This window comes from Stegostoma tigrinum, chromosome 29 (assembly GCF_030684315.1).
Source record: "Stegostoma tigrinum isolate sSteTig4 chromosome 29, sSteTig4.hap1, whole genome shotgun sequence".
Taxonomy (NCBI): domain Eukaryota; kingdom Metazoa; phylum Chordata; class Chondrichthyes; order Orectolobiformes; family Stegostomatidae; genus Stegostoma; species Stegostoma tigrinum.
Window position 1 is genome coordinate 36,473,724 of NC_081382.1, and position 16,036 is coordinate 36,489,759.

The 16,036-nt window shown below is 46.8% G+C and overlaps 1 protein-coding gene across 5 annotated transcripts in view; it reads left to right on the top strand.

The window, feature by feature from the left end:
- LOC125465337 (ral guanine nucleotide dissociation stimulator-like) overlaps window positions 1-16,036 on the top strand; it is a 178,638-nt gene that overhangs the window by 129,656 nt on the left and 32,946 nt on the right. For all 5 annotated transcript variants that reach the window (XM_048558679.2, XM_048558677.2, XM_048558680.2 and 2 more), the window contains exon 2: window positions 15,192-15,302. In XM_048558679.2, coding sequence (XP_048414636.2) covers window positions 15,192-15,302 — 111 coding nt within the window. The remainder of the gene's footprint in view (window positions 1-15,191; window positions 15,303-16,036) is intronic.

Genomic DNA, 16,036 nt, shown 5'->3' on the forward strand with positions numbered 1-16,036 from the left:
GTGCTGCAGATTCACTGCTGTGCTGGCTTGCAGTTCTGAACATCAATTATCCACCATGTAGACTGTTGGAGCTGGGGTGGAGGGGCGGGGGTTGGGGATCTGTGAGCTGGGGGAGGGAGCTGGTGATAGGGAGAGGAAATTTACCGTTGTGAGTTTTGCCCTTCAAGTGTGTGAAAAAACCCATTTTGAGCTTGAAAGAATTTTTATAAGGACGAAGTTGGTTCAGTCCGCAGAAGCAGTACGTTGGCATAACTGCGCTGGAAAGAGTATGGGTATTGAATTGGGTACGGTCAGGATAGAGCCTGATTGTGAGATCCATCCTTCGTTCCTATAGACAGAAATGTAAACACGCACACACATGCTTACACACGTACGCGCACACACATACTGGGACAGAATATGAACACTCACTGCCTCTCTCACTTCCTGCACCCTGATAATACTCTGACATCTGTTTTGGTAATTAGCTGTAATCCACAGAGGAATGTTGTATCCCTTTCTAGTAGAGCGAGACAGTTGTTCAACTTGAGGGGGCATCACTCCTTGAGTTTGGAGCAAGGTCTAAAGGCAGGTTGCCACATACTACCACCTCAGATTTCCGTGCTCCTGCAATCTCATCCCCCACCCCATCTCCACTTTACTTCACTCCCTCTGGAATGTCCTCCCTTCATCTTAATGCCTTTCTACCTCTGTTAAGGTACGCTGTGAACAAGAGGGGCATCATTTCTCAGCCTTGTGAAATGAGTAGGGGGTCACCCATTTAAGGCAAAGCTGATGTGGAACTTTATTCCTCACGGAGAGGAATGAATCTGTGGAGTTCTTCACCAGAGAAAATTGTTGAGATTGGGTCATTAAGTGTATGCAAGGTTGAGACCAGTTTTTAATCAGTAAGGGGAAACGAGGGTTATGTGGAAAAGTGAGGGAAAGTGGAGTTGAGCGTGATCAGATCACCTGTTATGTGGTGGAGTAGATTCAGTGGGCTGAATGGCCTACTCCTGCTCTATCTTATGGTCCGATTTTTGGCTATTATAGCCGCTTTAACAAAGCATTTTGTCACCTAGCCTAACGTCTCCTTTTGAGTTTGATAGCCGATCCTGTGAAGTATGTTTTACTGTGCTGGAGGCACAGTATAAACACAAGTTGGTACTGACTAAGGCCACTGAAGTGAACAAACATCTTGTCTAAGACACTGGAGTTTCCCGATACAAAGGAAGCACGGTGAAGGAGAAAGCGAGGATGGAAGGCAGGAATATTGGAAGGAATGGGATTTATTTTCAGACTGCCCACCATCAGCACTGTAGCTGCCGAGAGATCGAGGAGTAGAGGGGTTGTTTACGAGCACGATAGGTTTGCAAAATAGAGAGAACAGTCCTTCCTTTTCATTGCCACATTGAGTAACAACCAGCCTGTGTTTCAAGAAAGCTCTTTTCTTTCTCAGTACATTGGTGCCTGTTCCAGAGTGACTCAGCTACTGGATCTCATTGACATCAGCCTGCTATAGAGAGAGAGAGAGAGAGAGAGAGAGAGAGAGAGAAAAACAAAATGCTGCAGCGAGTTTACATTTCCTTCAGTGTCCCTCTGTATGATTGATAGCCCAAAACTATTTGTAAAGCCCATGCTGAACAAGATAACAATAGGTGATTGAGCAAATGTGTTTTTGAAAATCTGTTCTCATAGATCCAGTATTGTGTACAGCAACTGGTGCAGGACTGTGAATGCTTCTAGTCATATGATCTGGTTAGGACAAGCAGGGATTATTGCAAGACATCACTTGAAGCATTTATTGTGTAATTGTGAATATGAATTTGTGACTGGAATCCCAACAGTACAGGCATTTGGCCCATCAAGTCCGCAGCAGCCTTCTAAAGAGCATCCCACCCAGACCCAACCCCTGCCATGTCCCTGTAAGCCTGCATTCCCCATGGCCAATCCACTCGAACCTGCACGTCTTTGGACTGTGGGAGGAAATGGAGCAAACCCACGCAGACATGGGGAGAACGTGCAAACTCCACATAGACAGTCGCCCGAGGGTGGAATCGAACCCGGGTCCCTGGTGCAATAAGGCGGCAGTGCTAACCACTGAGCCACCGTGCCGCCCCAAATTCCATTAGATTTCCAGCATTCGAATTCTGTAATTGCAGAGATCTAGGGTTCCCTACAGCGTTGCTGCTAACATTGAAGACATTTGGTGAGCGGCACTCATCTGAAAATCTGGATGAGATTGTGTTTTTCTCCTGGTGCTCAGCTCTTTTTACACTGTAACACAGCAGGTGACTGAAGGGGCCATGCTCCCTCTGCTGCCTAGCCTCCTTAGTGAGAACAGAAACAGCGGAAGGCACAAGGATCTGTCGTAGCCGTTAGTTTGGAAAGCTCGAGCCCGTGAAATCAACCCAGGGGAGCTGCTTCCCACGTTTGGACGTGGGGCCTCTGCAGTGCACCAGTGTGACTGGGTTCTGGCATAATGGCTGGGAGCAACCAAGAGCTGTCAGGGAATATTCTCCCCAGACACCCTGGGTGAAAGTAGCCATTGAAACACCTCCCTTGTTCCTTGACCAGTTCAACTTTGTTGAGTTAGCAAGTAAGTAAAGTATTGTTACATCATGTGTATTGCAGAACTTCACGATGTGGCACGGTGGCTCGGTGGTTAGCACTGCAGCCTCACGGCACCAGGTACCAGGGTTCAATTCCAGCCTCGGGCAACTGTTTGTGTGGAGTTTGCACATTCTCCCTGTGTCTGCATGGATTTCCTGTGCAGGTTAGGGTGGATTGGCCATGCTAAATTGACCAGTGTGTTCAAGGATTAGGTGGGTTATAGGGGAATGGGTCAGGGTGGGATGCTGTGAGGGTTGGTGTGGACTTGTTGGATCAAAGGGGCCTGTTTCCGCACTGTAGGGATTCTAAAATACAAAAAAAAATTTTTCAGCACATGTGCAGGAGCTTTATTGAATGTTTCTTCAATCAGGCTGTGTGCTCTGGGTTGATATACTGTGAGGTTGATACCCAGAGTGGAGTTCAGGACTGAGTGATGTGGCATTCAGAGTACGCACAAACGTATCATTTCTCAATCATATTGGGATAACACAGCAATACAATGACCACAGTTTGGTTTTTAAATGTTCCTGGGTTAGCAAATAGGCCTCTGCACCACCTGTGCTACCAAGCTGGAGCATGCCTTCTCCTCTGCATGTTAGGGTGAGGATTGTATTAAGCTCGGTCAGATAGCCGCCTACGCCTGCCATCTAAAATATGAAACTTGAATTGCACAGCTGCTTGCACAGCCTCAGGATATCCAAAAATGTTTTGCAGCCAATAAAGTACTTTCAAAGCATCATCCTGTTCTAATGTAGGTAACGCAGCAGCTGATTTGCACACAGCAACGTGATACTGACCGGAGAATCTGTTTTATGAAGTTAAATCAAACATGATCAGAGAATCAGGGCTAACCACCAGCCCCCTTCACCACACTTTGACTTCAGAATATTGCCATGGGTTTTCATCTGAGAGCTAGATGTCAGTGCTGGTTTTTACATCTCGAACGACACCGCCGACGGTGCAGCACTCCCTCAATCCTACACTGGCATGTCAGCCTGAAACCTGTGCTCGAGTCTCTGAACTGGCACTTTAACCTACAGTCTTCCGAGACAGGCCTGTCACCTGTGCCACAGCCTGTGCCCTTTTTGAGTGTGGCGTTTGGCTGGATTAGCTGCAGTGTGGTACAGATTGGAACCAATAACGCAGGGCCACCTCCCCATAGCCTCAATGACAGCTCATGGAGAGCTGCCTGTTTATCTCCCTCTTTTCTACCCACCCCCCCGATCCGACCCCCCCCCCCCCCACCCCCGTCGCCGCCATGTATTTAATGTGACGTGGTGCCCCTGTGTACTCACTATCAGCGCAAGGTGCCTGTGCTCCCCTATGGTCTGTTTCAATCTGTAGAAACAGACTGTGTCGGGAGATGGAGGGGTGGAAATGTGTGACTATAAAGTTTTTTATTCTTCAAATACGGGGCTCTGAGAGTTAATAAGGGACGGTGTTTTAATACAAAGTAAGGCAGCACTTTCGGTATGCAATGTTTCTATAAAGCTCTCAATTGTTGTGGCTTGCTAAGGAATGTCGGACAGCCAGACTGTGAGGCTTTCTCATTCCTCAGCAATAATCTCTGCAGGGTAACCAGACAGCCTGGAAAAACACACGTACACACCGGTAGTAGCTTCATTGCGTTTGTTCCATGTTATGCAAATACAGGAATTTAAATGACAGCTGTGGGATGTTCTGACCAACTTGGCTCTTAGAAACAGATCTTGCAGAAAGTCCCTGACCTTGGCTGCCACAGGCAACCTACCTTCAGTAGGCATGGTGGCCTGTTTATGTCTTTTAAATTTTCTCCTGAGCTGTGAGAGATGAGAGCTGCAATGCTGGAGATTAGCTTACATCTCCCCTTCAGTTACCTAATGCCCACATTACATCCAGGACTTGGTGCTGCAGCTTCAGTGAATGCTAGTGTCAGAGATGCGGTCCTCAAACTCGGTACACTCCGGTCCGAAAACAGAATGAAACAGCAGAGGAACATTTAACAGTTGACAGGAAATAGCTGCTTCATCTGTTGTAAAGATAAAACTTGCGTTGCCAATCTCGCTGTCCCATCTGACGTGGTCTCAAGGGAGTCAAGACAGATGTGGGTCATGACTCCCAGCTGAAAGTTTGGGGTTGTAAGTTGTGGGGAGTTTTATTTTTTATTAATACTGGACCCAGCCAAATTACTTGACGCTGTTCTTAAAAAGTCCTAACAGAAAAGGTAGACGCTTCATGTTTGGCAACGCTCAAAAACACCGGAATACAGAAAAAATGATGAGGAGAAACATTTGAGAAGCACCACACCGAGAGGTGGATAAAGTCAGAAGTCATACAACACCAAGTTATAGTCCAACAGGTTTATTTAAAATCATGTCGTGTGACTTCTGACTTTATCTACCCCTGTCCCACACCAGCACCTCCCTGCACATCATGACTGAGAGGTGGAGCAGTAAGGTAGAAGTCCTCTTACAGAGGAAGACAAAACACAAATTTTAATTTTCTCATTCCAGATGGTGGAGTGAAACAGGGAGCAGAAGTTGCTTTGCTTCTTATTCATGTGTGTATGTGTGTGCACGCGCGCATTTGTGCATGTGTGTTTCTATATGTGTGTACATGTACAAATGCGCACACACAAACACGCACACGTACAAATGCATACACACACATGAACACACACATTTGTTCATGTGTATTCGTGTGTGTGTATGCATTTGTACGTGTGTGTGTGTGCACGTGCGCACATTTGCAGAACAAATTAACCGAATGGAAATTCTAACTGTGGCAATTCTTCCATAAACTAAACCAGGAAAGATTCCAATAAATATCATGCATAATATACAGTCTAGAAATATTCTGTAATGGCAGATGCCAAGATACAGGCAGACCTGCATTTATACAGCGCCCAGTCATATCCCCAACAATCTCTTCTCAAAAGCCCATACACAAACCACTATTGATGTATTGCCACTGTTCGATCTGTAACCACTGTTGCCAGTTTACATACATCAAGGTCCAAAAGCAGAAAGCAAGCCGAAGATATCTGGTTTTGGTTGCCGGAAAAGTGTTCACCAGGGCATGGGGAATTTTTTTTTGACCAATGCAATTTGCAGTCTCACTTACCAGCTTCCTGTAAAGCTTGAGGGAACCTCAGTTTAACATCTGACTTGAAGAAGTTGGGACAGGGTCTGTAGCAATGTGGCACTGCCTCAGGACTACACTGGAGTTCACTTTAAAGATTTGAGCTGAAGTTGCAGAATTGGGATTTGAATTGTCTTATGACTTAGGCGAAAGTGATAATTACTGTCAGAAATGCTGTAGCCAATTTTCCCACTGTAAATTCCCACAATTAACAATGATATGACTATCATTTGGTTTGAATAGTTTTAACTGAGGAATGAATAACTGTCCCAGGTCACTGGGAAGAACAGCCCTGCACTTTTCCAAAATCGTGCTAAAGATTTCTTTTTACAACCACCTGAGAAGCTTCCATTTAATCACTGAATTGCTGCAGCACAGGAGAGGCCATTTGGCCCATCATTGCTGCGCCAGTTCTGTTATCTAATGTGAAATTCCTGTCTTTTCTTATCCCTTGCTACTATTTCTTTTCACATAACCATCCAGTTTGCCCCTCTTGTAGGTATCGCAATTGAACCAGCCTCCTGTGCATTTTCAGGCAGTGCATTTCTAGACCTTGACTGCACGCTGGCTGGAAAAGTGATTTTTCTCGCATGATTTCAGATCTGCTCCCCACCTCATTCTTGCTCCTTTTACGAGTGGGAACAGTTGTCGCCAACACACACACACACGAGCTTGAAAGCCTCGACCTCCACTTTCTTCCCTCCAAGGAGGATAACCCCAGCCCCTTCAAGTCTCATCTGACAGCCACATTTGAAGAGTGAACAGCCACTCTGTCCTACTCTGGGAGTGTCTGCTTGGATTATGTGTGGCCAGTTCATCTGAAGTCACACTCCAGTTTTAAGAATCGCACCCTTGCTTCATTCTGAGAACACGTTTTGGGCGCACTGACATCGAGGTTTTTTTTGCCTATGAAGCGGCTGGGGAGCATTAATGCGTGAAGGGGGCTGTATAAATGCACATTGTTCTCCAGAGACATCTGCATGCTAGGTACTCCATGACTCAGCCTTTGTGCAACCATTTGGGGAAATCGCTTGCAGTGACAGAAGCTGTGACACATCCTCATGAGGGGAAACCCCGCTCACATGAGGCACGGGGAGCGGCGGTAAAAATATTTGCAGGGCCCAGAACGAGAAATGGAATCTGTGTGGTAAAGACCAATCCCAAAAATAAACGTCCTGCGGCAACATAAAGGGGAATTGTTTGCGCCGTTTCATCAACTCGTGAAGCTGACACTGTGGAAGTTTATTTTTTTGCAGCCACGCAACCTCATCAGAATTTACCAAACAGCAGAGGAACAGTCATAAAAGTAGCAGCTGCACTTGCTGAAAAAAATGGAAGTGGCGGTTACGGAACTCGTGCTGAAACCGGCCTGTGGAATAAACCCACAGGAAAATTTCAGGGAGACAAATCGAAACTGGCCATCTCTCCCATTGGTTTCGCTCTGCCTTGGCTTTCGTTCTGCCTCCAATGAGCAGGAGTAGGTCATTCGGCCCTTTTAAAGTCTGCTTCACCATTCAATATGATCATGGCTGATCATCCAAATCTTCTGTACCTTTGTTCACCCTTTCTCCCCATGTCCATTGATCACTTTTTAGTCCTAAGAACTATAGTGACATGGATGGCAGGTTGGCTCAGCGGTTAGCACTGCTGCCCCACGGTGCTGAGGACCTGGGTTCGATTCCACCCTTGGGCAACTGCCTGTGTGGAGTTTGCATATTCTCCCTGTGTCTGTGTGGGTTTCCTTCCAGAGTCTAAAGATGTGCAGGTTAGGTGGGATGGCTGTGCTAAATTGTCCATAGTGTTCAGGGGTGTGCACGTTAGATGGATTAACTGTGAGAAATTTGGGAATCGAGTGGAGGACTAGATCTGGGTGGGATCCTCTTTTGGAGGGTCAGTACAGACCCAAATGGGCTGATGGGCATCTTGCTGTAGGGATTCTGGGATATCTTTCTTGGAAGATATCTTGATTTGGCTTCGACAGTTTCCTGTGGCAGAGAATTCTCCTTCCTGAAAAAAAATTTAAACCAAAGCCAGTAATACCTGAAACAGACATGCTGATCCTACTGGAGCTCCATGTGAACGATCCATTCTTGTATCAGTCTCAGCTGTTACTGGCTGTCTTTCTTAGACATTGACGTGTTCAGGTCAGGGTGCTGGGGTCGGGGGTGAGCTGTTGGGCCATTCTGCTGCCTGCCCTTCACCATGTGGAAAATAGACATGTTTGTATCCAGAGGGACTTGGAGACCTCGCATATGTTATGGGCACAGCGAGTAGGGGAGCTGAGCGTGTGCTCCATGCTGTTACGAAAGGGATTTGAAGGTCAGGCTGCATCTTTGCCATCAGAGCATAGAATTTGCCAGAGCATGGGGGTGTCACGAGTCTGATACAGACACCCCCCAGACTCCTAACTCCACACACCCTCACACTGAATCGCCTGCTCTCTGTCTGACTGCTGTCATTCCTGAGGATGGGGAGGTGTCACTGCTAAAGAAACACAACTTCAAGGGGGCACTCCAGAATACCAGTGCCACCTGCTGGAGCTGTCAGTGTCAGGGAGGAGGGGACCAACTTTATAAACTGAAAGTAAAGCTCACTCTACTCCTTTAAACTCAATGCCAATCTTTACCGTCTGTGCCCATTCAAACACTCCAGGACAGTGACAGAACGGGGTTAGATGCAGAGTTAAAAAATCCCTCTACATTATCCCCATCAAACTTGACAGGGACGCTGGGTTAGATACAGAGTTAAGCTGCCTCTACTCATTTATATTGTAAAATGACCCCTTCTCAGCTCTTTTGAGCTAAAAGTAAAGCTAACTCCTCTTTTAAACTGAAAGTAAAGCATCCACTACACCATCAGGGCATCTAACTATTAAAACCAGTCTGTAACCAGCAACAATAACTAGGCACTGCCTTTTTAAAATGAAATCCAAGATTGTACTGTAGGGAATGAGACAGTGGGAGGTACCTTTTAAACCAGGAGGACGGTCCACAGCACATGCAGGAGCAGATAAGGCCGGCACAAACCGCACTGAAATACATGGGCCATTGGTGAAAGTCCTGAGCTGGAGAACAACTGCAGTTGGACAGAGGGAACGTGCAGGAATGCAGCGCTGATCTCCAGTCCAGTTCAGCCATGATCTTACTGAATGGGGCGGCAGGCTGAAAGGGCTGAGTGGCCTATTCCTGTCTGTAGTATGTTTGTAACTGTATGTAGTTTTAACTGAGGAAGGGCATTTCCTAGACCCTGTGTTAGAGTCAAGTCCATTAGGCTGGGGGAATTGTCCCTGTAAGCAAGGGTGAGCCTGCATTCTCTAGAGTCTGGAAAAAGGAGAAGCACATATAAAACTACTGAAGGGCTTGGCTGGATAAGAGCTAAATAAACAGTTTCCTCATTTGGGAAAAATGAAGAAGGTCGAAATGGGCCAGATTGCTTTCACTCTATTTTTATTTCTCCCTGTGGAGAGTGGGTTTGGTGGAGGGAAGGGGGTAGACAGTAGATAGAAACGGTAATACCTGAACGCGATGTCACAGGCTTGATCGGTTAGGACTGGGATGAAGAGGAATTTCTTCATGTTGTGAATCTTTTCCAAAACACACTGAATGTCCAGTCATTGAGTAAATTCAAGAGAAGGCTCAGTAGATTTTCAGGCAGTGTAGAAACGCAGGTACGTGCGGCTGGTGGAGCTAAAGTGTGGTCTAGTCGGATAGTGAAGCAGGTTTGAAGGGCTGAATGGCCCAATACAGCTTCCTTTATTTTATTTGAAGTCCTGTTGCCGCACCGCTCCCATTTTAGTTTTCTCAAATGGCCATTCATAATCTATCTGGGCAAATGCAAGGTGATGCATTTTGGAAGATCAAATTCAAGGGCGAACTATACAGTAAATGGAGAAGTCCTAGGGAAAATTGATAAACAGAGAGATCTAGATGTTCAGGTCCATTGTTCCCTGAAGGTGGCAACGCAGGTCAATAGGGTGGTCAAGAAGGCATACGGCATGCTTTCCTTCATCGGACAGGGTATTGAGTAGAAGAGTTGGCTGGTCATGTTACAGTTGTATAAGACTTTGGTTCGGCCACATTTGGAGTACTGTGTACTGTTCTGGTCGCCACGTTACCAAAAGGATGTGGATGCTTTGCAGATGGTGCAGAGGAGGTTCACCAGGATGTTGCCTGGTATGGAGGGTGCTAGCTGTGAAGAGAGGTTGAGTAGATTAGGATTATTTTCATTAGAAAGACAGAGATTGAGGGGGGGACCTGATTGAGGTCTACAAAATCATGAGGGGTATAGACAGGATGGATAGCAAAAAGCTTTTTCCCAGAGTGGGGGACTCAGTTACTAGGGGTCATGAGTTCAAAGTGAGAGGAGGAAAGTTTAAGGGAGATATGCGTGGAAAGTTCTTTACACAGAGGGTGGTGGGCGCCTGGAACGCGTTGCCAGCGGAGGTGGTAGACGCAGACACATTAGCGTCTTTTAAGATATATTTGGACAGGTACATGGATGGGCAGGGAGCAAATGGACACAGACCGTTAGAAAATAGATGACAGTTTAGACAGAGGATCTCGATCGGCACTGGCTTAGAGGGCCAAAGGGCCTGTTCCTTTGTTGTAGGTTTCTTTGTTTCTTTGTTATTTAAACTGAACAAGAAGCAGCCTTAACATTATCTTGGGACATAATCAAGGCTCCTCAAAGTGCTTCACATTGTGAATTACACACAAAAATTCTACTTTTTCAATTCGGGCCTGTTCAGCAATCCCCAGTTTTGATGTTCCACTATTGGCACCTTTTACTTTTATCCTTTAATTCCTCCCTCTTGTTTAACCCAACAATTGGATTCCAGTTCGACCATCGCACAGCGTGGCTTGTTGTCAGAAATCTATTTGATTATTGTTCTTGTGAAGCTCCTGGGACATTTACATCCCTGAAGGCGTTACTTAAATGAAAGTTGTTATTGTTGCCTCAGCAAAGCAGGGGAGCTTGTCCCAGAGGGACTGCAGAGATAAACAGCCAGGCAGGTTTTGTTTGGAGGCCTCGGTTGATGGATGAATCTAACCTAGACATGCCGGCTGCGGACTGAGCTCATTGTAGTGGAGTCCAGTCATGTCCTAACCCGACCTGCACACTCTCTCTTTCTCCAGAATTAGCAGACAACAGACAGACAAATGCAACATTGGCCGTTACCTCAGGGTGTGCCGGCGAGGTTAGACTAGAAAAGGAAGGAAGCGATGCTTCAGTTGTACAGAGCCCATCTGGAGAATTCATGTCTGAACACCATTCTCCAAAGGAAGAGGTATTGGAAGGGCTAGGCACTGAAATGTTATCAGAGAGTCAAACTTAGTAGGGGAGGGCATAAACTTTTACTGCCCTTTGATATTAGAAAGTCGACCAACTTAATTCACTCAGAGTTGTGAATCTACAGAACTCTTGTACCTGAGATGGTTGGGGATGCCCTGTGGTCGAGTAAACTTAAAACTGGGGAAAGGCTGGAGTCTCAAGGAATCGAGGGGCAAGTGGGATCAATGCAGGACATCCATATCATCAGATTGAAGCCAATTCCAGAGGGCTGCCCTTGTCTCTCGTGTTCTTAGAAAGGGCTAGAGTTAGTTGTCGCTCACGTTACGAGGGGCGGGCGTCGCTGGCCGGGCCAGCCCTTTCGTATTTTAAAACACGATGCGGTGAAATGCAGCCCCTGCAGCTTCCCAGCGTGTTCTCGCTCGACTTGCTGGCGACAGCTGTTGTCCCTCTCTTCTGCAAACACGTTGCTGGAGCCTTTAACCAGAAAGCCATCGACATCTTTGAATGTCACCGGGACTTGCCTGCTCAGTTGGGTCGTTCCAGGGGAGGAGGCTGCGGGGTCTGTCGAGGGTCCCCCAGGGACAGTGTGGTTACTCAGTGCTCGGAGCTAATCATTCTGGCAATCTTTGTCAACATTTGGCCTTTTCAGGATCTGTGTTGCACAGATTTGATGCCACATCAAAAAACCACTAGAGCCTGTCATCTCGGATTCTCCAGCATCTGCAGTTCCCATTATCTTTGATCACAATTTTAACCTCACTGCAAAGCCTCTTCCAGGGATGACTAACCTGAAGAAGTTATCCTCCTCCCTCCGGACCAACCTCAGGGGCCCCCTTTCTCCCTACTTATTTCAGAATCCTCTCCCCATCCCCTTTTCTGATGAAGAATCTAGGCCTGAAACGTCAGCTTTCGTGCTCCTGAGATGCCGCTTGGCCTGCTGTGTTCATCCAGCTCCACACTTTGTTACCTTGGATTCTCCAGCATCTGTAGTTCCCATTAGCCCCGTCACTACTTCCACTCCACTGCCTCTGCCTTCTGGTCCTTGGGGGGAGGGCAGTCAGTGGGCAGCTTTCTTATGCCAGCAGCAAGGGTTCAGTTCCTGCACTGGCTGAAGTTTCTTGCAAAATCCTCGATGGATTAGCCTTGGGAAATGCGGGTGTCCTGGGGATTGGCTGGGGCGTTCTTTGGAGGGTTGGTACTGACCCAGTGGGCCGAATGGCCTCTGCACTGTAGGGATTCACTGGCTCTGGTTCTCAAACTCTCCCCTCACCCGAAGCACAGTAACCCTCTGTTTAAACCACCACCAGTTGTCGCTCCCTAAGTTTCATTTAAGTAGCGCCTTCAGGGATGTAAATGTCCCTGGAGCTATCCCTAATGAGAGAGCAGCCTTGTGGTCCAGTAAGAATGGGAGGACTTTACTTTATAACTCTGAAATGTTCTCCACCTTTTCAGAAGTTTATCTAATTCTCTTTTGGAGCTCACTATTGATTGAGATTCCACCATCCTTCCGGGTGGCATATTCTGTATTGCAACAATTCCGTGTATTTACAAGAAAACTCTACCTCTCTCCCCTGGTTATTTTCAGTTGCGCAGTAATTATTCCCATTATCTCATAAAACGTCAATTTTACTTTAGTCAGAAATCACACAACACCAGGTTCTAGTCTGACAGGGTTATTTGAAATCACAAGCTTTCTGAGCACTGCTTCTTCCTGACAAAGGAGCAGCGCTGCATAAGCTTGTGTGATTTGAAATAAACCTGCAGGACTATAATCTGGTGTCGTGTGTTTTCTGACCTTGTCCACCCCAGTCCGATACCGGCAGCTCCACATCATGATTTTATTTTAAATTCTGATCTTTGCATGGGACTCCCTGAAAACCAACACCACATCAAGGTCTGGAAGTGAGTTTCTCTTGGTGCCCCCTATCAGATTCATTGCCCAAGCTGATATCACCGGAGACATATTAACTGTTCATTTATCTCATTGACCAATGTGGGAAACCCCAGGCACAGAGCTGACTGCTGTTCCTGCCTCGACAAGGGAAGCCCTTGGAGATAGTGTGTGTGTGTGTTCAGTTAGATAGTTCACCTCCCAATGAAATCCAGTCCTGGTTTTGCTACGGCCCATGCTGTTACATGAAAACACCCTGAGGTTGTACAGGGTTCAGTGAGCTCCTGAATTGGAAAGCACCAAATTAAAAAGGACTCTACCCCATGTCTGTGCAGATACTGACATTCCAGAGAGAAGCCTACCCGCAAACTGCAGATTTGACACACACACCACCCATTTTTAAACTGCAAGTAGATTAAAAACAAAACTGCAGATGCTGTAAATCCGAAACAAAAACAGTGGTAATTGCTGGAAAAGTCTGGCAGCATCTGTGGAGAGAAATCAGAGTTAACGTTTCAGGTCTGGTGCCCCTCCTTCAGAACGGAACCAGAACTTCCTCAGGTTCACGTTTTAACAAGAGAAGACCCAACAAGTCCACTCTGTTCTCTGCTGGAATCTGTCCCATGAATCATAGAATCCATGCAGTGCAGAGGCCATTTGGCCCGTCGAGTCTGCACTGACCATCTGAAGAGAATCCCACCCTATCCCCATAACCGTGCACTTTCCATGACTAACCCACCCAGCATGTACATTCCTGAGCACTATGGGCAATTCCCCATGGCCAATCCACCCTAACCTGCACATCTTCGGACTGTGGGAGGAAACCGGAGCACCCGGAGGAAACTCCCACAGGGAGAATGTGCAAACTCCACACAGACAGTCACCCCAAGTCTGGCATCGAACCCGGGTCCCTGGCGCTGTGAGGTGGCAGTGCTAATCACTGAGCCACCCTGTGCCATGGAAACCAGTTCACCTAAGTCAACTCTTGGCACCTGCCTTCAAACTTCACTGAGGTCACTTTTGAAGTTGCATTTTGTTTTCTTTTCCCCCAAAGAGCTGGTATTTGTGAGAATGGCAGAATGTGCTGCCAAGTACAATTTGTGCCCAGCAACAGGACTTCAATGGCTAACTCAGCAGATTGCCATGCCAGTATCACTATGGTGATGCTCTCTTCTTTTTTTTTTCAGTAGCCATCCAGCAATACATTAACACTTGGGGCGGGGCAGAAAGCAGTGCAGACAACTTAATGAACCAGAAAATCATCTTTCACATCCAGCAATCGAGACAAAGTGGAACGTGGCCCTCTTTGTAAATAATCTGTTTCCCCCACCCCCGCCAAAGGAGTAGCAGCTTTCAGGCTCCGTTGAAGAATAAGAACTGGCAGTTGTTATTAGAGATAACAAGGTGCAGAGCTGGATGAACACAGCAGGCCGAGCGGCATCAGAGGAGCAGGAAAGCCGACGTTCCGGGTCTGGACCCTTCTTCAGAATTTCTGCTTGGCCTGCTGTGTTCATCCAGCTTCACACCGTGTTATCTCAGATTCTCCAACATCGGCAGGTCCTACTATCTCTGATAGTTAATTGCTTTGTCCCCCATTGGCTATACCTGAATCCCGTTTCCTTCATACATGGTTTGATGCTTGGGGAGGTGATGACCTAGTGGTATTGTCGCGAGACTGTTAATCTAGAGACCTAGGTAACATTCTGGTTGAAGTAATTCCAAAGAGGCAGGTATCCTGTCTCCGCGTCACCCTTTATTTACACTTGGAAAGTCCTTGACACTGAACCAACATCGTCAGAGCCAGCCCTCAGAGTGAACAGAACCTCTGACTCTCCTGTTCTTATCTGCCAGCCAGGGCTCCCTGACTGGACCAGGTTAACAGCCCCAATCAGGGAACCCATATTCTGTAAGGTCCACTTGGCTGACCCTTGTTACAGTTACCACAATCAGGGGACCACACTGTAGATGGGTAGAAATTGAATTAATTTTTTCTCTGAAAGAAGTATAGAATTAAGATTCTAATGATGGCAATGAAACTGTTATTGGCTGTTGGACAATATCTGGATCATTAACTTCCTTTAGGGAAGGAAACTGCCAGGCTGTATGTGACTCCAGACCCACAACAATGTGGCTTACTCTTGACTGCTGTCTGGGCATTTTGGGATGGGCAACAAATACCATACGGATGGTGCCCAAGTTTTGTGAGTAAGGAAACGGGCTAACACAAGTTCCATTGAGTTGGCCAGGCTTTCTGAGCGCTGGGGGCATCGCACTCACCGCTTCATTTCCTTTTCAGAGCACCGCGCAGGAGATTGGCGAGGAAACCGAAGACGGTGCCATCTACACAATAACACTCAGGAGGGTTCAGGTGCACCAGGCAGCAAGCAAAGGCCAGCGATGGCTGGGGGTAAGCAGCAAGCGGACATTTATAACCGCGCAGAATCCCTCGGCTCACAGTGGGGTGTCACCTCCCTGACATCCTCATGCCCCACCTTTGTTTTATGTTCCTCATAGTCCCCGATTCCCATTACTGCCCTTGCGATGCTGTTGACACTACTTTTGTCACGCATTTTAACAGTAAGTCTTTAATAAATTTGAAGCTGGGGGAAGATATTAACAGGAAAAGACCAGGATGATCAACTATTTCCCCTGTTGGGGATTATAGGATTTAGGATTATGGTCTGAAACTAGGAGAGATGTTAGCAAGCACTTCCATGCAGCGAGGGTGGTAGAGGTGTGAAATTCTCTTCCACAATTGGTAGTTGATGCTTGATGCTTGTTAATTTTAAATCTGATAGATAAATTATTGTTAAGCAAAGGCATTAAGCAATATGGGCCAAAGATAAGTATATGGGGTCAGGCACATCAGCCATGACCTCATTGAATGATGAAAGGCTCAAGGGGGTGAATGGCCCACTTGTGTTCCTGTAAGACCAGCGAAGAGCCTTCATTCTTGTAGTGCCTTGCACAGACGCAAGACCACGAAAGCACTTTCGAGCACTTCTTGGAATGTGAGCAACGTGGCACTGCATCTGTGTACAGCAAGATCCCAAAGGCAAGAAACCAAATTAATGTCCAGATAATCCGTTTTTAGCTGTGTTTGAGGGACAAATCCTGCCCAGGATACAGGGAATAGTGCCC